At 45.1% G+C, this 26,925-nt stretch overlaps 2 protein-coding genes across 3 annotated transcripts in view; one reads left to right on the top strand and one right to left on the bottom strand.

The window, feature by feature from the left end:
• Positions 1-14,364: 14,364 nt before the first annotated feature.
• Positions 14,365-17,776, bottom strand: ASCL2 (achaete-scute family bHLH transcription factor 2). Its single transcript, XM_081904596.1, has 2 exons — positions 16,860-17,776; positions 14,365-15,286 (listed from the first exon to the last, which is right to left on the bottom strand). The coding sequence occupies exon 1, from the start codon at positions 17,628-17,630 to the stop codon at positions 16,905-16,907; it is 726 nt and encodes a 241-aa protein (XP_081760722.1). The 5' UTR covers positions 17,631-17,776; the 3' UTR covers positions 14,365-15,286; positions 16,860-16,904.
• Positions 17,777-17,981: 205 nt separating this feature from the next.
• Positions 17,982-26,925, top strand: part of TSPAN32 (tetraspanin 32) — a 37,502-nt gene continuing 28,558 nt past the window's right edge. The window contains exons 1-2 of one of the 2 annotated variants that reach the window (XM_081904595.1): positions 17,982-18,401; positions 20,926-21,084. The gene's annotated coding sequence lies outside the window, so the exon portion shown is untranslated. Of the gene's footprint in view, positions 18,402-20,925; positions 21,085-22,187; positions 22,624-26,925 lie in introns of those variants that run through there. The other variant, XM_081904594.1, reaches the window with a different exon arrangement.

The raw sequence follows: 26,925 nt of genomic DNA, 5'->3' as shown, positions 1-26,925 counted from the left end.
TTACAGCTATGACTTCAATATGACATCAGCCAGCCAAACCGATTGCAAGGCACCAGTTTGAAGAAGGCTGTTCTACTACGGGAATGGCATCACTGCCTGTTTAAGTGCCTAAAATGTATCCCTGATTGTGTGTGAATCTGTACTACTTGACAGTTCACACAGATTGACTTCTTGAGACATTTCTGCCTTACAGCAAGAAGGCATAACAGATTCTTGTTCTGGGCACCAGGTGAATGCTCAGTTTGCTATTCCAGAGTCAGATTTTTCCTTGATAGATTTTTCCTCCCCCACCCAGTGCACTCTTAAAAATTAGTTTCTTTTATTTGTGACTCATATTTAAAAGACTCTGGGGTTGCGGCGCTCATCTCGCTTTATTGGCCGAGGGAGCCAGCTTACAGCTTCTGGGTCATGTGGCCAGCATGACTAAGCCGCTTCTGGCGAACCAGAGCAGCGCACGGAAACGCCGTTTACCTTCCCCTGGAGCGGTACCTATTTATCTACTTGCACCGGGCAATGGGAGCTCCCCCCATCACAGGGATTCAAACCACCAACCTTCTGATCAGCAAGTCTTAGGCTCTGTGGTTTAAACCACAGCGCCACCCGCGTCCCTTATTCCTACATTAAGCTGTTTCTATCCCCCCCCCTGGAGTTTAGGTATGCAGAGTGCCATCACCTAATCTTGTCATATTGACAGTCAAATGATATTGGGCAAAGCAACTGGATTTGTTGGGCCAAAACACACCCTTCTCTTTCTAGGCTGGTGGGGGAACCATCTGAGCATATGGAGTCATGCATTGATTCTTCAGAGCACTTTTTTGCACATGGGTTAACAGTTTCAAGTCTACCCAACACCCTATGGCCCCTCCTTGGGCACTGGGTGCTATTCCTGGATCTACTGCTGGCCTGGTGTGTGACTGTTATATCATCCCCCTTGCACTTCTGTTTCCCCTTCCACCTATCCTGTCTGGTCTGATTAAAGTAGAATTCTGTGCTTAGCGAGAATTATCCATCTAGTGAGATAGAATGCATCATCCAGTTAAGATCAACTTGCTTCAGAGTAATTCCTTGAGGTACAATAGCAAACACATATTTATCAAGCTTATTGGAACAGTGTCACCAAACTGTCTTCATGCATTTTCTGGGAACCTGTGATATGAGGAGTCGGCATTAGGAACGCAGGAAGCTGCCTTAAACTGAGTCAGACCAATAGTCCACGTAGCTCACTATTGTCTCTGCAGAGTTTTCAGATAGGAAGTCTTTCCCAGCCTTACCTGGGTTTGAACTTGTGACATTCTACTTGCAGAGCAAATTCTCTACCACTGAGCTATGGCCCTTGCCATAATATGTGCCCTTCACAATTCATATAGTAGTGGTGTACATCATATGGCCAAACCCATCTGTTCCCTATGTTATCCAAGTGTGACACAACTTCCCTCACCACACACATACAAATATACACACCTTTCAGTAGAAGCTATCAACATTCATGTTAATTTTCTCCTTTTTCTTCCTTCTTAATTTAAATATTTTGTCCCATTGCTATGGACCATCCTGTGGGTGGGCCATCCATTGCTGGTGGAAGGACTTTCACTGGGCTCTCACAAGCCAGCACCAGGTTTTTGTTGCTGTTTTTAGATTTGGGATATCTCATGGGAAATGTTCTTCAGTGTTACCCAAAGCAGGGGTGAGGGGGATAAGGAAAAATAGCATTAAAAAGTAGGGGGGAAATAGGCTGGCAGTTCCAAAATGGAGAAGATGGGGCAAATCATTCCCTCACAGGTGTTATATCAATATTCTGGAGTAAAGAAGCAGTGGTTGCTCTCCATTTCTGACAGTGTGAGTTATAGCTAGGGATGGGCAATTGTATCCATTTTAGTTTCTCTCATTTTTCCAGTCCTTTGTTCAGTTCTCCACATCCATTTGCTTTCTATTTATCTTTTAAAATAGTCCTCAGGATACTTCGTCAACATTTTAGTGTGAATTTCTCCTAGTATGCACATTTTTTGCAAAGCAATTTCCACAAATATATTGCATTTACCTAGTGGTTGGAAGATCTGCGACACTCAACATGCAAAGTCCATTTGAAAGCTTGATCATCTTGTCTGTTGAAGAGTTCTATAGTGGGGATGCAGGTGGCACTGTGGTCTAAACCACTGAGCCTCTTGGGCTTGCCAGTCGGAAGGTCGCTGGTTTGGATCTTCACGATGGGGTGGGCTCCCATTGCTCTGTCCCAGCTTCTGCAAAACTAGCAGTTTGAAAGCACACCAGTGCAAATAGATAAATAGGTACCACTGTGGTGAGAAAATGAATGGCATTTCCATGCTCTCTGGCTTCCATCACAGTGTTCTGTTGCACCAAAAGTGGTTTAGTCATGCTGGCCACATGACCCGGAAAGCTTTCTGTGGACAAATGCCGGCTCCCTCAGCCTGAAAGCCAGATAAGTGCCACACCCCATAGTCACCTTTGACTGAACTTAACTGTCCAGAGGTCATTTACCTTTACCTTATAAAACTTTACCGTAGTGTTTTGACATTTTCAATGAAGGAATTGGCCAACTGTGGATTTGGGAGTACAGTGGTACCTCGGGATAAGAACTTAATTCGTTCTGGAGGTCTGTTCTTAACCTGAGGTACTTTAGCTAATGGGGCCGCCACGCCGCCACCACACGATTTCTGTTCTCATCCTGAAGCAAAGTTCTTAACCTGAGGTACTATTTCTGGGTTAGCAGAGTCTGTAACCTGAAGTGTCTGTAACCTGAAGTGTCTGTAACCCGGTACCACTGTAGGTTTCTTTTCTCCTTATATTCTCCTTATGTTCGATATAACAAGTTATGCAATGATTATTATCAGATGCTATGGTACTGTAAAATTAACCTGAGAGGATGTGTCCCCACCAAAACAGACCTTTATACGATAAAGAGCACGCATGGTGCAGTTAACTCTCCTCTTAAAATCAACAGTGCACAAAATACATTCAAATGAGATACAAATATTTGAGAGTGATAAAAAGACCACTCACAAAATGAAAGTCTGTTTGCAGGGATCGGGGTGGTGCATTGAGGTGATTTGAATATTAATTGGATTTTGTTTGATCATTTGCATGCTTATCAGTGGAGGTAAAAGACTCTGAAGCACTCAAGCAGCTCACAGGCACGCAACTCAAACCCGTAAAACTTTGTTCTCACTGTGAAATAAAACATTCTAGGACTAGGTGATTACAGGCAAATGAAAGGCAGAGCAGAGGAGTAGGTCTAATGGTTGCTTGAGATACAGTATAAAATCGCCTTTTGCACTCTAAATTATTATATATAATACCCATCCCCACCATTACCTAGTATTGATTTTATTTATGAAACAATCCTGACATCAGTGAATACTGGAAACTCTTGCAAATTTTCATAAGCTGCTCTTCTATTCTGATTGGACAGAATGAGCATTCGAGTTATTCTGTCCTCACTGCATCATGTGTCATGTCAACGTCATTTTCCCCTTCAAATGGGGGGGTGCACAAAATATGCATATAATCTTTTTTTTAAAAAATGAAACCTATATTTGAAATCACAAAAGTATGTTACCACTTTTAAGTATAAAATGCAGAGACTTTTTAATTGGATTCACTTGCAATGCATACAGGGCTAGCCAGAAAAAATCCAGATGTTTCCTCTTGGTAGGTTCTAAGAAATACTGCTGGGGTCCACTGTGATCTGTGTGCATAGTGTGCACCACTACAATACCCCTTTCCTCCAAGACAACTGTCCCTACATTTGTACATAGTTGCTTTGTTGCTTAAAGCTACATTCCATGACATTTAGAAGCTGGCACAGAGTGCCAAGAAGTCCCCAGAACTGAGAATTGGAGGGTACAAAGCAGTTATATGGGATGCAGGGGGCTCTATGGGTTAAACCACAGAGCCTAGGGCTTGCCGATCAGAAGGTCGGCGGTTCGAATTCCCATGACAGGGTGAGCTCCCGTTGCCCGGTCCCAGCTCCTGCCAACCTATTAGTTTGAAAGCACGTCAAAGTGCAAGTAGATAAATAGGTACCGCTCTGGCGGGAAGGTAAACAGCGGCTTAGTCATGCTGGCCACATGACCCGGAAGCTGTACGCCGGCTCCCTCAGCCAGTAAAGTGAGATGAGCGCCGCAACCCCAGAGTCATCCGTGACTGGACCCCATCCACAGTAGGCCAGCCCCCCAATTTTTTGACCTGCCCTACTGTCACTTTTGTGTGTGTGTGTGTGTTTTATAGTGCTTCATACTATTCTGGGCAGTACAGACACACTGCTAGGGAATAGTGTAGTTTTATGCATAGGCAGAAATGCTTTATACACACTCTGAGCACTAGAGCAGAGGCAAAATGGTATTACTCTTCAGCAGGGTGACTGCGCTGTAGTGAGTTGGCTGACTCAATCTAATTAAACCCAAGTTGGCTCAGACAAAATGAGTCTGCAATGAGAGTACGGCAGGCAGACCCAAATATCACAAAGAGGATCTTGTTGTCTGGGGCCTTCAGCAATATTGCACAGATAATAATTATTGAAATAAAACTCTGAGCCCTTTAATAGTCGTCTGCAGTGATTCAAGAATAAGCAGCCTATTGCAGGCAGAGGACCTTCCAACAGGTTAACAAGTTCTTCACCAACAGAACAATCCACTTTTGCCCCATTGGCTTAGTGGCTCTCTCTTCCAACAGTATCTCAGGGAGAATATCTCTCTCCCGTGGAACACACTTCAAAGAAGCTTTTGATACAGCTCCATTTCAATGTGAAAAGAACAGGAGACCTGTTCTCTGGAGACCTTGAATGGGCCCTGGTTTATTTCATGTGATAATCTCAGCATGGGGCTTAAAAGGGGAAAGAGGGAGGGTTTTTTAAAGGTTAATCGCAAACTGACTGTTGCATTCACTGCAGGAATGGCAGATTGATGGTCACCATTAATCACTGACCACAGGGGTAGAGGTAACGTGGAAACGCGGCGGGGGGGGGGGGCATGGATGAGGTTGAAGAATGCAGGGCAAGGGTGCCTAGGCGCGAGCCAGGGTCCAATCAGCAAAGAACCTGAGCTGTAGCTGATGGTGAGACACGTGGCCTCCACACCTGCTCTCTGCTGGAAGCTCTGGGACTTTGGAGCAACATATTTTTCATCGCTGGGGAGGGGGATCTGCGTACGTCAGCAATATGAAGTCGTATCTACACAGCCATGAAAAGAAAGGCAGAAAGAAAGTTTACACACATTTATTTGCATTATGACTATACGGGGACAAATCTTAGAGCCGTAGGCTTCAGTTTGGGAGGCAGGCTTTACTCGGCAAATGCAGGGCTTTGCTAGAAGAAAAGGCAGAGGGGTGATAAAAGAAAGAACTTCATATATGGAGACCTTAATACATGGAGAATGAAAGCACTTGATTGGGAATGGCAGTTTTATTGTATTTGTCGGCCTTTGGGCCATTTCTCATCATTGAATTAAACCCTGTTGGAATTGTGTTTGTGTGAAAACAGTAAAAGCAATAAAAGCCCACCCAAGTAAGGTCTGTGTAGGCCGCTGATTCAACATTTTCCAATCAGCTAATAACAGGTTTTCTATGCTTCTGACCCAGATTAATATTTGGTGTAATGGGGAGTGAAATATCCTGCCAACATGACAGATAGAAAAACATACACACACACACACACACACACACACACACACACACACACATATATCCTAGTGCAATACTAGGTGGTCAGATCCAGACACGCTTGCCACATTTAGTATGTATGAGGTTGCCAGACTCACTGAAGAACTAGCCTATGGTCTATCATCAATTGCAGACCAAATCATTTCATCTTTTATTTCGTCCCCATGTTAAAGCACATCACTTCATTTACAGCTTTGATTTTCCTGAATTTTGACTGTTAGATATCCAAGAACTTGCAGAATGATGTATTTAGAGAAAAACTCTTGGTTGCTTTATGAGGCTCTATGTGCATTAAATGCACATACAGTGGTACCTCTGGATGCAAATGGGATCCGTTCCAGAGCCCCATTCGCATCCTGAGTAGAGCATAACCCACGTCTGTGCGTGCGGTGATTCACCGCTTCTGCGCATGCGTGTGACGTCATTTTGAGCGTCTGCGCATGCGCGAGCGGCAAAACCCGGAAGTAACACACTCCGTTACTTCCGGGTCACCACGGAGTGCAATGCGAAAATACTTAACCTGAAGCTACTTCAACCCAAGGTATGACTATGTATATATATGCAAATGAGACATGTTACAATTTTTCCTTTAGAAAGAAACCCTAATAGTATTCCTGCACAGCATCCTGACTGTTCAAGCTATTTACTTCTGTGTGCACCCTTACATTCCAAAGGTTGTCCTTTACATTATGAAATGAGATGAAAGCCCTGTTCAGGCAGTCACGAATATGGTACCCATGGAGGGGTCACGGGTCTGCAAGCACTGTCCCCCACCCCTTTCTTCCCCAATCCTTCCACACTGAGTAGGAACATCCCAAGAGGGTTTGTAAGCACATTTGGCTGGAAACAGTTAAATACCTCCCCATGATTACAAAGCCTGCATGGTCAGAGCTCCTAATCATTGGAGGACCATAACAAATTCAGGTGGATGTGCTACAACCGCCTTCTCACCTTCTCACTCAATACAGGTAGGTCGCAATGGAGGAGATGCTGAACATGGCCCCACAGATCCAGTTAACAAACACATGAATGGGGCTTGTGGTGTTTCCTTAGCAGCAACAATGATAGGTTCTGAGCCAAAGGTAATGGCCAAAGGTGAAGCTCTGGAGGTGGGAGATTGCATCTATTTCCTCTTGCTGAAGTAACTACAGTGCTTGTTAAAGCTGTGGATATTTCATAAAGCTGTCAGTTTATATACAAACAAAGCACAATCCCCCCCCCCCAGTGATAACAGCACAAGATGGTTCCTTTTTCCTGTTCCTTAACTCATTTGTATGATTTGTTATAGGCTCAAATAATTGCAAGTTGCCTTCAAAATCCTTGTGACTTGTGAAGACCAGCTATAGAGCAGGAGTTTGGACCACTCTCTGTGCCTGACTATAACTCCCCTCTGAAGAACTGTATGTTCACTATAAAAATTCCAGCATAGTGGATACAGCAAAAGAAATAAATTAAAATTATAAACACAACCAACATGATAGAAAACACATTAATGAGCAGCATATTACTTAAAGCTAGGTATTAGAAATCAGCGAGTGCTTGATTGAATAAATAACTCTTCAATAAAGCCAGCTAAGAATAAAAGCCAGGGTTATTGTGTAACCAGAAGTGTCTGGAGATTGGGAATTTTGTGTGCCTAAATTCAACAGATTATAAAACGCCTAATTTGTAGGTTCTCATTGTGTATCCCTTCAGAACCCCAAACCTAAATTGCTTGAGTCGTGCTTTGTTTTTGTGCAATTCTCAACATGACTCATCCTGTATGCTCAATGAAGAAATCAGGGTGCATTGATACAATTCTTTGGGTGTGCCATACTTTCAAGTCCTTATGTCATTCATTATGACAATAAGGTTATCAGATAGGCAAGGGTTGGATCCATTTTAGTGAGATAAAACACAATCTAAGTAGAATGTGGGAAGCTGCAGCTTTCCCCCAGTCCTACCTGTGGGTCTCTCACTTCTAGGCAGGGTTTGCTGCATCACCTGTTAACTGTTCCTTTTATCTGAAGGTACCAGGGATTGAATACAGGACCTTCTGTGTGCAAAACATGGGCTTTGCCACTGAGTGGTGGTCCTTCCCCTCCCTAATAGTTACATTTGAGTCCCTGGCTGATTCCAGTCTCCAGGAAACAACAGCCACTTGATCTACAGTCATGAGTGAAACTTGCAGTGTCTAATACATAGATAGGCAATGTGATGCTGTCCAGATGTTGTTAGACTACAGTGTTCAGGAATGATGGGAACTGAAGTCTAGTAACCTCTGGAGTAACTGCCACTTTTGTTACCCCTGGTCAAATGGCTACATGAGTAAAGAAAATGTAATTATACGCTTGCTGCCAGTTGGAAATGTAAGGACATCAGAGATTCTAATTTTCTTCTTTTAATATGGCTTTTCAATAAACAGCTAGCAGACCCACCAGAAATCTGATCGGATACTTGAACATTTAAGGGGCTCTTTATTTGCTTGCTCTGTGTCACTCAGGATGCCCCCTCCCAATGCTAGCTTCCTTTTCCCCTTCAAATCAAATAGCTGGGAGGTCAAATGGTGACCCAGAGCAAACTGCATGAACTGCCATGCTCCCCGCTGATACTAGAGTTGCCAACAGCACCACAGTTGTTTTCCCAATAATGATCTTGATAATGTGTCCCCCAATTATTTCTGCCTATATGCCCTTTCATCCTATGCCATGTGCAACTTTCTCTCGCTATTGCAGCTCAGATTTGCCAAATGACAGGTGAACCTCAACACCCTCTGCTCTTCACACACACACAATCTCTCCGCCCATTGCCATTCTCCCAGTCTCCTCACTATAGAGTTTATTTACAAGGAGTGGGACAGGATAATGGGGGCACACAATGATGATAATGAGGTGCAAAAGGCCTCCGCAGTGGCCTCCACAAAAGGCCTCATTGTGCCATGCTCTGGAGAAGAGGGGGCTGAGAAAGGGGTGGCGGTGGGGGGAGAGTGAGGGTACCACTTTGATCCATTTGGAGAAGGAGAGACGGAGGGGAGGGGGGAGGAGCAAACAGGGAGGAGGGGTCCGACAACAAAACAACAAAACAACACAAAAACTCTCCCAGCTGGGACACAAGTCAGAACCTTCCCTTTATTTAGATGGATAGAGTCAGCCACAATGCGCACACTGACCTGCTCTTATTGTCCCAGAAGCTGCTCTGAACTCTTTCAAACCTTCCTCCCCTCAGAGCGATCTCCCTCCCACTTGCTTTGCTCCTGCTCCTGTCTTCTTTCTGCGTTCCCAGTTTGTGAAAAGCGAAAGAAAGAAAGAAAGAAAGAAAGAAAGAAAGAAAGAAAGAAAGAAAGAAAGAAAGAAAGAAAGAAGTGATATATGATGTATTTTGGTGTATGAAGGGGAGAGGGAAAGATCTGGTGATGTCAGGGGAAGTTGAGAACCAATCAAGACAAGGAAAGCCCTCATGAACTAGCCAGAAGCCTTTCTGGAAAAGGAGAGGACTGTAAGGCTGAAGGCATGACTTTTAAGACATATACCTGATGCCAATTGCGCTAATTTGTTGATAGGGTAGCTGAATCTATCAATCTAAGTTTCTTCCAATTTTTCATTTTGCAATTATTAATTTCAGTTCTCCACATTTCTGCATCAGTTTGCAATTTTTTTTTCAAAGGAAGGACTCATGAAAACTTGTCAGTATTTTAACAGATAGCATTTTAACCTTGGTGTCCCTTTCAACTCTGCAATTCTATGATTCTGTAATGTACATTTGACTCTAATATATATTTGTTTAAGCAGTTTCCCCTAATATAATGTATTTTTTAACGTTTTCACTAATATATGCATGTTTATGTGCACATCCCCCTAATATACACATATTTGGACCCGTTTCTTGATTGGTGAACTGCCTTGCAAAATTCAAAGAAATGCGAATCTTGAAGGCTAGCTGTGTTTTGACCTCAGATACACACATCCTACAACAACACAGAGAGATATGTAGCCGTCTTTTAAAAGTTTATTTGAAAGTATCAAAGGGATATTCATCACAGTACTTGCTTCAACTTTTCCCCCTGAAGGATGGGGTGGCTCAAGAAACTGGCACCATATAAAACATTGCCCAGCCTATAATCCTCTTTCTGTTGGCTAAAGGCAGAAGGGAGGCAACAGAGGCATTTTCTCAGCCGATCTCTCTCCTGGCAGTTATAATGAAGAAAGTAACAACAGTGTTTATGAGTTGCGTCTGTTTGCTCTCAGCGAAGGCTGTGATTGCAAGACAACTTCCGGCAAGAAGGCATTAGTAACTTTAAAGGCACCCTCTTGGAGATTCCTTCCTTATTGCCCATGCTTCTGTGTATGACTTGTTGCCTGTTCCCTTCCTTGTGTTGCATAGAGCTGCAGCAAAGCTGTTAACAGTGGAAGGGAACAGTGGTAGCAATCTGGGGGCTGGCAGTTCCACAGCGCAACTAAAATTACCAACAAAAGCAATGCGTTGGTCCTTGCCCATACATCTTTTTCTAACCAAACTGTTTTAAGATAGATTGTGGCTGTGTACACACAATGCACTCAAAACACTTTTCCTCCAAAGAATCCTAATTCAGGATCCTCACAGAACCACAATTCCCAGCATCCTTAAACTACAATTCCCAGGATTGTATGGGGGGAGCACTTTAAATTTATCGTGTGTATGTAACCTGTGTCTACTGTGTTCTAACCCCTCAAAAAAAAAAAAAACAACACAGATGTGGATGATAAAATCTGAGTTTTCACAGAAATCAGGACATTTTGATTAGCAAAAAGGAGAAGAAGCATGGAGTGAAGAAGGACAAGGGAGGACAAGGAAATGGGCTCTTAGGTCACCTCCAAATTCCATATTTTGTGGGAGGGATTCAGTTGCAACCTGAAATTTAAGTTTGTGCAATTTAAGTTGATTAAAACACTCTGGTACAACCACTTGACCTTTAAAAAAAACAGACTTTTTGCAGTTAGGAAAGTGATGAGGAATTAAAAAGTGTGAGGGAAATGACTGATTAACTCGTAGGAACAAGCAAATCCAGATGAAATCTGGATGGTTGCTCATTGTCATATAATCTCCTTGCAGACAAATGAGAATGAATGATTAATTCAGACTGGGCATTGCTTGATCTCCTCATGAGCTTTGTGCAACGAAATCAGGATGAATGCTCAATAAATAGGTCATCTGAAAGAGTCTCAAACCTTGAAAACCTTGAAAACCCCAAACCTTGACCATTGCAACCCTGTCCCAGGGCCCGATAAGCAACGTAGTTTCAAATTTTTGATCTGCAAACCATGAGGGCTAGGAATTTGTCTTTAAAATTCCCAGTTTAAAATTGAGACTTTAAAAGTCCCAACAGCCACACGTAGGTGATGGAGCAGGCCCAATGGATTCTTTCCTACAGATTGTACCTTCTTTCCTACTGGAGCCAGCTTGCAGCACTGAGTCATCTGTGAATGACTGCTCCAGTTCTGGCTTTGGGAATGAGACATGGCAGTAGGAGGTGGGATGGTGGTACTCATCTGGCCTCTGGCCGGTTGTGTTGCTGCTGCTTATCAGGAGGGGGGGAGGAAAGGCAAGGCAGCAGGGAGGTTGGCTCTGCCAGTGTGTTTGCCCTGCGCCCACCTCACTGCTGCCCCTCCCCTCCACCTGCCAGGGAGCAGCAGAATGATCGATCAGAGGTCAGGTGAGAGCCACAGACCCACCATGTCTGCTACTGGAGCCTGGTTAATAGCAAAAGAGAGCAGATCCATAGCTTCCTTTTCACAATCTGCAGGCAAGGATACCAGATGAAGGATTTGAAGAAATGGTTTTCCAGGGGAAAGGACTAAGGAGCCTTGTCTAAGAGTCAAGACATAATGGCTGGGTTCTCTAACAAACCTTGGCTACAGCTGGTGGTTGGTGAGGAGAGAACTAAAGCACAGATCCTAGTTCAGACGTCACACTAAGCCAACTTTGTGGTTCATTCACCATGGCATAGGAGTAGAAAGAACCAGGGAGAACCCATGCAGTTGTGAGCTTTTCTGCAGAAGCATATGTTTCCACACTGTCCCAGTCAGTAAGCCATAGTTTGACTTACCATGCTATTGCCAACCAGGCCATAGCGTCTGTGAACCAGGCAAACAAAAAATGTGTATTTGTCCAATTATTTACAGTGGTACCTCAGGTTAAGTACTTAATTCGTTCCGGAGGTCCGTTCTTAACCTGAAACTGTTCTTAACCTGAAGCACCACTTTAGCTAATGGGGCCTCCCGCTGCTGCTGCGCCGCCACCGCGCGATTTCTGTTCTCATCCTGAAGCAAAGTTCTTAACCTGAAGCACTATTTCTGGGTTAGCGGAGCCTGTAACCTGAAGCGTATGTAACCCGAGGTACCACTGTATTTTAGTTAATATCCTCATCCTTGTTAAAAGTATTAGATTATTAGTTTAATCCCTATTTTCCCCAAGATTGTCCCCAGTTGGGACCGCTGTTCTTTTCGCCGTCCTAGATCCACCGAGTTCAACTTTGCAACTAACTGGTTAGCTCCAGCAAACCAACAAACCTGCAGACTTCCAAGAGGGGACTGACCTGAAGCCTACAGGCCATTTCCAGGACCCCTTTGAAGTCTTCACTTTGCAGATTGCAGCCTGGATTATCAAAATACTGTTGACTTGGAGAGAAAAGGGGAAGCCTGGACTGCAGCTAGCCTCTTATTGAGCTTCTGACAAGTACTCACTTCCTCCTCTTACTTTAACTGGAACAGTATAGCTAAGGAAGAAGAAAGGAAAAAGCAGAATTTACCAATGGCCAGCCTGAGAATAGTGTTATAGTTTAATGTTGTGAAGTCTGTATTGGTATCGGCCTGGCTTGCGGTTTTGAGTTTCTGCAGAACCATTAAACGCAAGAACATTTCGAGAATTGTTTTTTATTGCCAGTCTATGCTTCACACTTGCTCTCTCCCCTTTCCTCTCAGGATTTTTTGGTTACGGCAATTGTACACACCGAAACATGCCCTCTGATGAAGCCAGAGGCAAGACAAGTCTTACACAAGGTATCCTGACAAAGCTTTGATGCTTATTCACTTGAAAGGCTCCTAAATAACCTCTGGGTGTAAATGAAATTGTCTACTCATCAGCCCTATATGCTTATTTCCAGTTAGCTAAGAGCCAGGTTCTGACACCAATTTAAATGGAACTGAACAGGAGTAAAAGCACAACATAGGAAAATAAGGTGAGATATCACAACACAAACACCTTGTCCCAGGCTCCACTTCACTAACAACTATTATCTTGGTTTTATTTTATATTTCTCTGCCTTATAATCAAGTGCAATGAAATATGTCCAACCATGATCTAGATTCTGAAGGCTGAAAGTTTGCGACAGAAATTAGACCCAAAGCTACTCTTCAATGGGCCAGTATTCCTATATAATAGTTCTTGGACTTGCAATTTCTGGCTCAATAGCATAATTAGTAATTAAGGTGACATACAGTGGTTGTTTTTCTTGTGTAGTCTCACAAAAATAATGTTTCCCTTTTCCATTGAATAATGCAAATATAGAGTACTGGTAAAAGCCATCCATAATAATTGAGGTCTTTGTTGTAAATTTTTCATCAGAAGTGGTATGAGGTGTATATATCTAAGCACTTGAACACAAAAATGCTGTCCCGCTCAACAAAGCTTAAATATATGCTATAATGCTTTGCCATGCAAATATTAAAAGCACTAGTTAACAAAGTAATTGTGCTATGTATTTGGTCTTTATCTCTGATGGGGACCCAAGTGAGAGACTGATGCCAGCAACTGAAAGCAGGAGCAACAGGTACGTTCTACAGCCATTTTCCCAGTGTAAAAGGTGCAGAGTTTTCTATCACACAAGTATTTTACCTATACAAATACTGTAAACTCCCCCTATTTTTTTTACTCCAAGAAAAGTTGGGTAAAAATGAACATTGAATTACTTACTTTGGTAAATTTGGTGTCTCTGAATAGGATAGACGTTAGGAGCCTAAAATCCCTTCTAATGCTGTGTATGTGCAACAGGGAGAACTTACAAACCACTTACTAGCATTAAGGCAACATATAGTAATGTTATATAATCCATGACCAGATTTGAGCATCATTCTAAACTAAGAGTGAGAACCTGAGACCCTCTATATGCTAATGAACTAAAACTCCCATCCTCTCTGACCATTGGCCATGCTCACTAGGGCCGGTGGGAGTTGGAATCCAACAATATCTGGTGGGCCACAGATTCTCCACCCTCAGTTTAGCATGACATGATTGAGCATAGCCTCCCCCAGGTCTCCAGGTTCAGAATCTTCCACTTCCACATTTAGTTAATCACAGCTTCCTGGGTTGCCTGAACCAGAAACTCTGGCTAACACTAACTATGGGTGACTTCAAGAAGCCAGCATTTAAAACCACAATTTTAAGTTTCCCTCTGGCAATTAACTATAGTTAAGTGTTGATGAGTTTTGACACACTGGACAACATAACAAACTGTGGTTAAGGGAAAGCTTTCCATACCCTGGCTGATAGGAAAGGAGGGAAGTATACAAGCAGAGGCTAGGCTCATTAAGTGACACTGAACCATGGTTCAATGTGACATCTGAACCCAGATTATGAATATGAATCTAAACAAAGGTAAAAACAGTATTAATCTGCCTCTGTAGCTTTCCCTTTCCCACATCCAAGAGATCAGAATAAGACAGCTATGATAACAAAGGCTATTTATAAATAGATTTTATTTATAAAGTTGATTTACATAAAATAGGATACTCTTTAAAAACTGCATATATACATCTCAACAAATCCTAACAAGTGCATACAAAAATACCTTCAATACATTAAAAATAAAACTTCAAGGTTGTTGTTTTTCTCCAGAGAATTGAACCTTCACACCAGACCCAAAAACAAAATACAAACAAAGTCTTGGGACATCATATTCAACACAAACAGTTTTACACGCCTTTAGTATAAAATGTTAGGAAACTTTATCTAAGTTGTATAGGGTCTCAAAACGTCCTAGCTGGCAGTGTTAAGAAGTCAAGGGTGCAACAGACTTCTACAAATATTTCCTCTCCAATTGCAATTTCTAGAGATTTTTGTACAAAAATAAGTCTTCATATCAACAGTGTTCACACAGGCAGTTCAAGTTACACGTATAAAGTTAATTTCTGACATGGCAATAGTCCCCTTCCCATTCAGAAAAAAGAAAGCATCAAGTTTTAATTATTTCACCCCTTCCCATATAAAAAGTATGCACATATTAAGTGTGGAAGCCCAGTAATCTCCATCTGCCACTGGAATCAGAAATAAGCTTTTTCATTGGTAATTCAAGAACTCAAGAGGGGGCACCATATACTACTGTACAACAGCAGGTATAATCTTTGGCCCCTATTACCTATTTACATAATTGCACTTTTTTAAAAAGAAAGAAAGAAAGATCACAAGCCACAAGTCTTTTGTTTCATGAAAGAACAATGTCAGATGTCACAAGGATCTGAGCGTTCGATGTCCTTTGCAATGAGGCTCAGGGGAAGTAGGAAGCATGTTAAATTAAGGGTCCTTGTTGCTCTTCTGCTGCATCTTAACGGGTGCCTGGGACAATGAGGTACTGAAGTTCTACACAGCGCTCCTTTCAGTCTTGCTACAAAAGAAAACAGAAAGGCCATTAGGAGCACATAACTGACAGATCCAGCGGGGTTGAGGGGAGCCATCCAGGGCTTTCTCCCCGGTCACATAGCTAGACTAATCCATGCAGTGTAGACCTCTTCTACAAGTTCCGTTAAAGCAATTCAGGGCACAGTAAGTCCCATTGAGCTTAGTGTGGCTTACTTTTGAATACAAATATTTAGGATTGCACTGTTGCTGTCTATTCTCCAAGCAAAATGTGGTACACATATATAGCATTTCTCAACACACCTCTATTTTGTCAGGAAAACTGGTGTCTTCTAAATCTAGCCTTTTCCTGCTTTCCTTAAGAAATTATAACTGGGCTTGTAAATGGCAGAATTCTGATCAACAATTTCTTGCATGTCAGCACCAGTATGTGAATGTACCTGTATGCAAATTTCACTGAAATTGATAGGACCTACAAAACTATTTAGAACTGCAGGGATTTGCCTGCAATCCTATATCCACACCTGAGAGATTGGAGCAAGCCACACTGAACTCTGTGGACCTTACTTCAGAGTTGTACAGGGCTGTACTCTTGGTTATTCTGCAAGGCAAACTCACCCATAAACATTTTTAACCTATATCTTTCTTCTTTCCAAATGAGAAACACAGGTAAGCAGCAGATACAATGCCCTTGCCAACTCAAACAAAACTCAGGATGAGAAACAATTCGACTGCAAGCGGTATCCATCCTGAGATCTGAATGTTTATAAGTTATGTAAAACTATTGGCACAAACCTTTGAAATGAAGTTGATTTGGGTGGCCCTCCCCATGAAGAGAACCACATTAAGACCACTGACACACCAACACTAAGCCCATTTTCATGGTAGCCCCATTCCTTTCAGTGGAACTTTAGCACCACTGAATTGCTTCTGCATTACCAGCTTCAGTCAATTTATTTCAGCCTTCACTGGAAAGTTTTGCATGCAAGCAATATTAAAACATCTGAGTCATTCACATGACTGTCTTGACTTGCAGGGGCCGGTTTCAGTTATTCAGTGCTAACTTCCAGCTACACCGGTCAGTGATGGGCCAGTTGTGTGAACGCTGCCCCTGCCACCCTGTGCCAAAATCCCAATCCAGGTTGACAGGAGCGTGCTGTTGCAGCATGCGCATAACTGTCTAACCCTGGCTGACACAGCAATGAAGCAGGGGACTGTTTAAAAACACAGGTTGTGTGTGCCGTGTGAAGAGAGTTTTACCCTGAAATGACTAAATGAAAAGACTACCACGAAGCATCATAGAACTGTAGAGTTGGAAGGGACCCTGGGGATCATCTAGTGCAACCGCCAGCAAGCCAGGAATATGGGGACCAAACCGGCAACCTTGGCATTAAGAACTTTCGGACAGGAGCTGTTCAAACTCAGAAGGTGGTGGGCTCCTTCCTTGGAGGTTTTAAAGCAGAAGTTGGATAGCCTTGGGGATACCTTCCAACCCTACAAGTCTACGAAGAAACACTGGCGCGCTTCCGACCTCCTCCCATGCAGCTATACTGCGAAGCATGTCCCGCTGTGTCCGACGGGGCTTCCTCTCTGCGACTTACCGGAGAGCGAGCTCCCTCGACGGAGTCGGCGGTGGCGGCTGGGGGTCAGTAGCTGCCGAACCAGCTGGTGAAGTCGAGCAGCTCCTGCTCCTCGGGGCTGAGCGCCCCCTCGTAGCCGCTCTCGTCCGAGGAGTACGCCGAGCGCGGCGAGCCGGGCACCGAGCTGCCGTCGCGACCGTCGAAGGAGGGCGAGGCGGAGGAATACGAGCTGCCGCTGCAGCCTCCTCCGCCCGCGCAGGCGGCGGTGGCGGCGATGCGGCCGGGCTGCAGGAGCCTGTCCTGGAAGGCGGCGCTGACGGCGTCGTGCTCGTCGAGGAGCTGCTGCAGAGCCCGGATGTACTCGACGGCCGAGCGCAGCGTCTCCACCTTGCTCATCTTCTTGGCGGCGGCGCCGTTGGGCACGTGCTGGCGCAGCGTCTGGAAGCCCAGGTTGACCAGCTTGACGCGGTTCCTCTCGCGCTCGTTGCGCCGCGCCACCGCCGCGGCCCCGCCGACGCCCGCCTGGCCCGGGAACGCCAAGCGCCGCTTGCAGCGCAGCAGCTCCGGCGAGCTGGAGCGCCGCTTGGCGCTCTTGCAGCGCGACGAGGACTGCGCGGCCGGGCCGGGGCCGCCTTTAGCAGCGCCCCACTGCGGAGGCTGCCCCGACGGAGAGGGTCCCGCCTGCAGCCGGAGCGCCAACGAGGAGCCCGGGTGGGCGCCGCTGCAGCCTCCCAAAGGGAAACTCTCGCCAGGCGCCTGGTGCATAGCCGTCGCGATCGCCCCGCCGTTCATCTTGGGGCATCGATGTTCCCGGCTCTCGGCCTCGGCGCCTTCGCTAAGATCCGGAGTTTGGCGCGCAAAATCGAAGCGGCGGCAGGCTGGGCTCGACGTTCCCTTGGGATGCAGAGGAGAAGGCCGGCTGCGCTGGGAAGGCGCCGTCCCCGCTTGCTTGCTTTCCTTCCTTGCTTGCTTGGTTCCTCCCTCCCTCCCTCTTGCTCCTCGCGCGCTGCCCAGGCACCTCTGCAGCCAGCGCCTCGCCGCTCTGCCCCTTATCAACACGCGCTGCTGCCGCCGCTCGCGGGCCCCCGGCAGCAGCAGCACGCGACGCGGCGCGCGCCGCACACCCCGCGCGCAACCCCCCGCCGCCCGCTTGGCTCCCGAGCCTCCTCCCACCCAATGGGAAGCTCGCTTGGCAACTTCGCGCGCCCGGCGCGTGGCTCCCGGCCCAGGTTCCATAAACAAGTCCTCCTCCTCCTCTTCGCCAGGCGTACGCGCTGCGCCTCATTTGCATCCCAAAGCGGCCCGGCCGGGGGCTGCGCGAGCGCCTCGCCCAGCACCTGAGCGAGCAGCGCCTGGTCCGCAAGCTCTGTCCCCACTCACGACTTAAGGAACTTGGGAGTTCAGCTGCTAACATAAGTAGCGTCTGTATTGGAAGCGGGGGCGCAGTCTTAATATTGAGCCAGACCCAAGGTGCATGCTCTGCACTGTGCCCACCTGGACAGACAGACAGGTCCTAGGATTTCAGGACCTGCTGTGCAGGTGCTACAATGCACTTGGGGTGAGGTGTGCCCCAGTCTTCAGGGTTTCAGTTGCATAGCTGCATAAAAGCATAAGATGCTGCCTTATGCTGTATTAGACCTTTGATCAATGTCAGTATTGTTTGCACTGACTGGCAGCAGCTCTACAGGGTTTCGGACAGGTTTCCCTACCTGGAAATGCTGGGGATTGAGCTAGAGACCTTCTGCATGCAACGTGGATTCTCTGCTACTGACCCCTTCTCCATAGACTGGGCACATACAACTTCAAATGTTTGAGGTTGTTTTCATTACTTTGGGCACCCCAGAAACCCAGATGGTGCGGGGAAATTTCATGGGTACAGCTGTTTGTCTCGAAAGGGCGTGATCCCATATTTCCACTCCATGTGCTGATTACCATTTTGTCTTTTCGGGGGGGGGGGGAGATGCAGAGTGCCAAAGCGTTTACATAAGATTGATGTCACCCACACACCCCTAGGAAGTGTCTTTTCCTCTCCTGTTCAGGTTCAAATGAATGGAATAATTAACCTGTCCTTTCAGGATCACTTTGTTTAATGTAAACGGCAAAACTTTCTCTGGCTGTATGTTCTCTGGCTAAAAGTGATACACAACGATAATAAAAACATTGCCTTCTTGGTCCCCTTTGCAAACTCTCTAAATTGTCAGTTCTGCACAGTTGTTTATACAACAACAAGCCCTCTATGCAACACTTATTTAATTGCCACATACAAGTCTTTCATCAGCTGTAGTTTTGAAAGAGGGATTTTTTTAAAGACGGTTTGTTGCCAAAATATACTGCATCGCTCTTTTAATCTGGATTGGAACAATCTGGTTCTTTCCCCCTTCTGGCATGAGATAGCAGCGTTAGCAAATCTTCCATTGGATTCAGCACTTGTACTGTGTGGATTGAGAACAACCTAGTGCTTACCCAGAAGTTGGAACCTGTCAGTGTGAAGACCATGAAACATATGAGGGCGGCAGATTGTAACACGGAATGTTTCTCATTCTGGCCGTGGTGGTCTTCAAATGAAGCAGCAATAAGAAGGTTATTCACCCCCGGTCTCTTACCTGGAGAATTTAAACAGGAGACTTTCTTCTGAGCATCATCTCTGCCCCAGAAGTGATTTAGCATGGGTTGATGATATCCAGCCTCTTTCTCACAGATGGTTGAAAAGTTTCTTCATGAAAATTTTGTTTGGCTGTGTTTAAACACTAAACGAGATGTAGAACAGGGGTAGGCAACCTAAGACCCATGGGCCAGAAGCAGCCCACAGAAGCCGTTTAACCAGCCCATGAGTTGCCTCCAAACCGAGTTGTCCGCTCTGCGAGTCCCCACACACTGCGCTAAACCGGTGTGGCACGGCATGGGGACTCTCTTCTGTGGCTCTGGAAATCACTTCTGCGCATGTGCAGATGCCGGAAATCGCGTCTGCGATTGTCTGTGGTGCTGGAAATCGCTTCTGTGCATGCCCAGACGCCAGAAATCGCTTCTGCACAGGCACAATTTTCGGCATCTGGGCATGCGCAGAAGCAATTTCTGGTGCCACAGACATGCGCAGATGCAATTTCTGGCATCGTGTTGTGCTGGCCCAGCCCACAGAGGATCTCCACGGGAGTGATCCGGCCCATGCCCGGCAAGCTTTGCTGACCCCTGGTGTAGAAAATTCACTTTAATTGGGGGGCTCCTTACAACAATTTAAGAGTGGAAAATCAACTTCAGCTTGATTGTTTCACCAAAAGCTCTCCAGCTTTTGGTGAAGAATAAAGTAGCCTATTGGATTTCTGCAGGGAACTAAACTGAAGGATGTAGACAGAAAGACCACTGACGGCCAGTCCAAGATTGTAGGCTTTTAACAGAAGCAGATTTGACCACTGCTGCCTTAACATATTGGGGAGAGTGGCACCAATTGAATTCCTATAACATGCAGCTTTTATTGTTGTTGTTATTAATTGCATTTGTATCCCACCTTTTTCTCTAAGGACTTCATGTCTCCCCCCTCAATTAACCCCCACAACAACCCAGTGAGGTAGGTTAGGCTGAGAGGCAACGACTGACCCAGTGTCACCCACTGAACCTCATGGCTGTGTGGGTTATTGCTGGGGCCTTCAGATGGATCTTTGGGGGCAGGGCAGAAGCAGAGCTGCCTTTTGGCAAGGAGTACCTATCCTAGAAATCCCAGCCCCACCCCTTGTGGGGGAATCCACACTCATATTGTGTCAAAAAACACAAGTGAATGTAATTTATTTTGCTTCTTTGAAGTAAAAATTAAGCTTTGCAGGGGTCTTAGCCTATCTGCATACCAACTGTTGAAAAGTACAGAGTGTTACTGTTTACACAACAAGTTACTGTATTTTTGCCTTGCCTGGAAACATTTCACTTATACATGTTCTTATTCATTTATTTTCATGCATATTTATTTTTGCATTTATATCCCTCTGCCTCAACAAATGAAACAGATTGTAAAAATGTTACATGGAAAAAATGTGAGAGACATCACACTTCTGTAAAACAAGAAAATCTTTAATAATTTTTTTTTTAAAAAAAAAAAAAGGAGCTCAAGGAGGCCTCCCACCATCTTTTTATCGTCGCAATGAAGCAGATTTGACGGGAATATCCAGACTGGCCCAAGCTCACCAAGTAAGCTTCAGGACTGAGGATATGGAGTTGGGTCTTCCCAGTCCCACTGCAACCCAGGAGTCTGGAATCTCAGGTGCCGAAGAGCACATGGCCCACGTTGGAACCTGTCTTGTACCAGGTCAACCCAATTGGCCCAACTAACTCAGCATTGTCTACACTGACCGACAGCCGCTCTCCAGGTTTTCAGCCAAGGTCCTCTCCCAGCCCTACCTGCAGAGGGATTGAAAAAGGGACCCTCTGCTTTCAAGGCAGGAGCTCTACCACTGGGCTATGGCCCTTGTCCTCTAGGCCTCTGTCCAGGTGTCAAGACTATCCCAGGCCACACCCCTCCCTGGTCTTGCTCTGTGCCCTCCTCACGTGCTTTTGCCTGGCCAGAACATGAAATGCCTGGATGGAGGTAGGTGTGTGTAAAAACTTGTGACTTACACATGGCTGGAATGTAGCCACCGCTGCTAAGGCAAGAGTTGTTATCTGTTGCCCCACTCACTTTTATCGCTGGCATCTGCCCTCTGGAAGGTCATGAACCAGGGAATGTGGCCCTCAGGCTGTCAAAGGTCTCCTATCCCTGGGCTACATCTACCAAATATCAGACTTCTAGGACTAGGTCATGGGGAGATAACAGTAATCATTTCAGCATGTGTGTGTGTGTTTTAGTTGTACAAGCCCGTCCGCCCATCTACCTTACAGAGTCACTGGGGCAGCTTTACATTTCCTGGCTTTTGTTGTATTTTGCATGACCTTAAATGTTCCTTCACATACTTCAGTTGTCCTCTCTCTGCATGTGTTGAAACTGCATGTGCATCCTTTAACGGGCGTGAGAGAAAGAGTATACTTTGTCCCTCTTTGTGCTCTGTTCACATGTACCGTTTTCTAAAGGTGGGCGAGTTTTTCCTCACCATTTCCCTCAGCATCCTATTCATTTAAATTCATTTGAAAATGCCTGGGCCTCTGTTTGGGTTTCTAAGGCGCATTTTGAAAACTTTTTTTCCCCTACAAAAACCTCCCCCACACCCACCCGCCCTGTTACTGAGGGGGTTGTGTTTTTGTGTGTGTGGTAGTGGGGGGGGTGTTTTGTGGGGGGTTTCTCTTGGTTTGGTTTCTTTTAAGCCAGCTACAGTCAAACTTTGTTTCCATTCACTGCCGCCGTCGCATCATGAATGTTAAGCCTGGCAGACCCAACCGCTCTCCCCGCCTTGCCTCGGCAACCCCTTCCGCTCCTTCCTTTCTTGAAAAGGAGACAGGCCTGGGTTTAAAAGTTTATTTTAGCTTTGATTGTGCATAGCTGCTAATGCATGTTAATCAGCTCTCACAATGCATCCTTGTGAGGCACCAGAGAATGCAGGCTTGGGCTGTGGGGGCTTTTTGTTCCCAGGTAATTGTGGTGGTGAAGGGGAGCTTGCTCTAATTAATTTAGTTAGTGTATGTTTTGGTGAGGGTAAAGGGGCTCGGTGATTTATAGGGCACCGCTTTTCTTCTCTTGAACAGGCAAACTCCAAAGTGCACATAACCATATTATAGCCAGTAGGTGAAAGACTCTGAATGCACGGAGGCAGCGCCAACACCCCCTGTAATTTTCTGTTCTCTGCGGAGACTGGTTTCTACAGGAAGAGAGGTGCATTTTCAACGCTCTGCTTCTTTGGCCGTCTGCAATCTTACACGCAAAAGAAGATCTGAATGGCCTTGAGACTATTTTTCTCCTTGCTTGCTTTGAACCCGTTCTCAAAAGAATGCCCCAAAGATTCAAATCCTTGGTGGTGGTGTCACACCAGATCTAAAATAGAGAAGGGTGAAATGGAAAGTTCTTATCAGGGGAAGAGTGTTGGGATTTAGTCTTTGAGCTGCTAGTGAGCCAGAGGGTCAGATTGAATTCAACTGTACCCAGGACTCAAATGAACCACCTATGGCTTCTTAGCTTGATTGTGTACTAAAACTTCATTCCGCAAATAGTTGTTGATGCCCCAGTACAATAGAAGGCATACAATCTGTGTCAGAAGTTCCCATTTGGTGGTCTGTGGTACTGTTCACATAACAAAATCTACCATAGAGAAATCAAAAAATCTCAAAAGTAGGGGGTCTATGGCTTGGTTTTTGAAAAACAGGGTCTGCTAATTTGCAGCCAAAATATATTAACTCCTCCTCTGTCTTTTCAGGCAATTTCTAATTCAACTGTGAGCCAAAGCATCTTCCAAAAACACTCCAAAGATAGTTTTGGCTGCTTCTAGATGCCCTGTGCATCCAGCAGCCATCTGATTTGCTTGCACAAATTGGAAAACGCCTTTCCAAGTTTGAGCTCCTCTAGTGTACAGGTCCCTCTCATTCCTATCTTTCTGCTGCTGGCTTCACATATCACAAAGGGAGGGGAAGAGGGTAAGGTAACGACACCACAGCCAGAAGGCAGGGTTACTTGCTGGTAAAGATGTTATCATCCCAAGAAACCTCCCACTTCATTCCCACAAGGCTTTTTCTCAAAGATCTGCTGCTGCTGCTGCTGCTGCTGCTGCTGCTGCTGCTGCTGCTGCTGCTGTTGTAAGTTTCCCATTCTCTCGAAGTCATGTACAAGATTTTACACGAGATCAATTAATCCAAGCTACCTGATGCAGCAGCTTCCCATCCAACTTGATATTCAGTATGGCTTTAAAGCTATACACTCAGAAGTGTGGGGTAGAAGACAAGAAATAGCCACTTTTCAGCTGGTTACAAAAGAAGCGCTGAAGATGTTGCAGCACTTTGTCAATGCTCACCTTAAACATGAGACAAGCAATGTGACAGATACGCACACCCCAGTTCTTCTCTTGCTTTGATTCTACAGCAAGATAGAGGAGAATTTCTCCCACCATCTTACCTGGCTTGTTGACCTGCTTTCCAGGCTGCTATTAGGGCTAAAGGACTGAGCATGTCTCTCTTTCTGCCCTTTTCTTTCTCTTCCTCCTTTTCCCTTGCTATTACCTGGTGCCCTGAAGAAATGTAATTTCCCCAATGTATCTGATACTGGCAGGTGTTCATGGGAAAAATAACATTTCCCAGAGTTCCAACTGTTGGGGACAGAAAGAGGAGGAGAGAGCCTCCTAACATCTCTTCTGCCATCATAGCCACAGCATTTTCCACAGCAGAAGATAAAGCACTTTCCCACTTTGTCACCAGCAGATCAGGAACATTATGAAATGGCTGGAGTCTTACAAGGGAGTGAATTTGGAGGCTCGTGAGACTGACAGGTGTGACCAAATTTAGAACATTTCCCAGACATTGGCTACTTTTGTTTTCAATTGCTAGTCCTAATCCAAAATGAGCCTTGGGGAGCTTCCCCATCTCTATTGAAATGTGTTCAGGGATAACTTGGGTTGCAATCCGAACCCCATGTACCTGGGAGTAAGCTCCACAGAATGGAATAGGACTTTCTTCTGAGTAGACACAGACCTGCACTGTAAATGGTAAAATTTGCTCATGGTGAGCAATCACGGTACTGCTTTGATATGCATCCAATTGCATGTGCTGAGATGGGGGTCTGAGCAAATGTATACGAAAGCTGTATCTAGACACACAAATGTGTTCATGTGAATGAGGTTCAGCATACAGAAGAAAGTTTGGAGTGGGGTGCAGTGAGACAAAATTTCAAAAATGGAACAGGAAAGGAGGGAAAGAAGACATATATTGGCATCCTTCTGTCTCAGGAGACAATGGAAGAATGCACCTTCAGGGTAAAGTCAAACAGCTGGAGAGTTACAGCGCCTGCTGTGGCTGTAGAGACCAATATGGGAAAGACATGTTTTATTGCAGCTGGGGCAGATGACGGAATCCAGTTTTGTAGCTACAGGTGCATTTCTTCTCTCTGTGCTCCCAAAGGTCATTTTTCCTCTGTTCATTGATGTGGATACACAATCTGTCTCCTGAGATTAATAATATGAGATTATTAATATATATTAAATTTATATAGCCAACCATCAAAAACATATTTTGTTGTCAACTTACAAACTATATATATATATATATGTGTGTGTGTGTGTGTTATGATAAAAGACAGAAAAAAGTTTAATAGTAAAGCATGTGACAGGTGTCACGTGATCCTGACTAAGAATGTATTCTCAAATATCTCAAGGGCTGTCACATGGAAGAGGGAACACGCTCGTTTTCTCCTGCTCTGGAGGGTAGGACCTGAACCAATGGATTCAAGTGACAAGAAAGGAGATTCCGACTTAAATGTCAGGAAGAACTTTATGACAGAAAGAGCTGTCCGACAGTGGAACGGACTTCCAAGAGGTGATGGATTCTCCTTCCTTGGAAGTTTTAAAGCAATATGCCACCTGTCATGCCTGATTTAGTTGAGATCCCTGCATTGCAGGGGGTTGGGTGGGGGCCCCTTCCAACTCTGCGGTTCTATGATTCTATGAGAATTCCTGAAAAAAATCAACAGAGGCCCTTTCCAATTCATCATGTGCAAGTGTGGAAGCAAAACTGGCGAGGGGACATGTTTCTTCAGCCAGTTACAGTGCTCCACCCTTTCATATCTCTTTGCCCCTGTCCTTTCTTTGTAATCTCTGTGTAAATGCAACATGGGATAGGATGTCATCACACTGTACACTGCCCCACCCCAGGAGCAACACCAGATGTTGTGAGGTGAAGCAGGCAACAAACCATAATGATGTGACAGTACACATTTTGTTGCCTAGACATGGCATGAAAGGAGGAAAGAGGCATGGAGTCGTTGCGTGACAAGCTGCAGCTGCTGAAAATCCTGCCCTCTTCTGCATCCAGCCACCCTAAAACAGATTTATTCATCTCTGGGTTTTTAAAAATCATAATAATACTTGTACATATTTTGGAAGGTGCCGTTGTTTAAATCCCTGAAGCACAATATGATGACAAGCTGCACCTGCAGAATTTCCCCCAATTGTGAACACCAGTATTGACAGTACAGAAGCCCAAATGTTGAAATATAGCCAGCATAAATTATACGAGGACCACAAACTCACCATGCATCGCATTCCCCTGTTCCATGTAGATAATGCAGCTTAAGGTCCTGTTCGGAGAGCTACTACTGCAGTTGAAGAAACAAAAATGCTTCTTTTAGTCTCTGAGGTCCTCTAGTGGACAAAGTGAATTGATTCCCAGATTTCCTTTATGGTCTAAAACAGGGGTGCCCAAACTTTTTTCAAAGAGGGTCAGATTTGATGAAGTGAACATTCATGAGGGCCGACCAAAGTAGTACCTCGGGTTAAGAACTTTGCTTCAGGATGAGAACAGAAATCGTGCTGCAGTGGCGCATTGGCTCCATTAGCTAAAGTGGTGTCTCAGGTTAAGAACAGTTTCAGGTTAAGAACAGACCTCCATAACGAATTAAGTTCTTAACCAGAGCTGAGACTACTCCCATGGGGGCCAGATTAAATCGACCGGCGGTCCGGATTAGGCCCCCAAAATGGACTTTGGACATGCCTGGTATAAAAGTTTAGGTTTTGTTGTCGTTTAGTCGTGTCCAACTCTTTGTGACCCATGGACCAGAGCACGCCAGGCACTCCTGTCTTCCACTGCTTCCCGCAGTTTGGTCAAACTCATGTTCGTATCTTCAAGAACACTGCCCAACCATCTCATCCTCTGTCGTCCCCTTCTCCTTGTGCCCTCAATCTTTCCCAACATCAGGGTCTTTCCAGGGAGTCTTCTCTTCTCATGAGGTGGCCAAAGTATTGGAGCCTCAGCTTCACGATCTGTCCTTCCAGTGAGCACTCAGGGCTGATTTCCTTAAGAATGGATACGTTTGATCTTCTTGCAGTCCATGGGACTCTCAAGAGTCTCCACCAGCCGTGCATAGTGGGACTCCCTGAAATATCAAAACAACCTCCTCTTGGAAGGTGGTGTAAGATGACACTATAGAGAGAAGGAAGAACATAAATTTTAAGTCAATGTAAAGAAAATATATTGTAAT

The sequence above is a fragment of the Podarcis melisellensis genome (assembly GCF_964234715.1).
Source record: "Podarcis melisellensis genome assembly, chromosome: 1".
NCBI classification, from domain to species: Eukaryota; Metazoa; Chordata; class Lepidosauria; order Squamata; family Lacertidae; genus Podarcis; species Podarcis melisellensis.
This window is presented reverse-complemented; position numbering and strand designations above follow the sequence as displayed.

Coding starts and splice junctions, on each gene's coding strand:
- ASCL2 (XM_081904596.1), bottom strand. CDS start 17,630: ATGAACGGCGGGGCGATCGCGACGGCTATGCACCAGGCGCCTGGCGAG.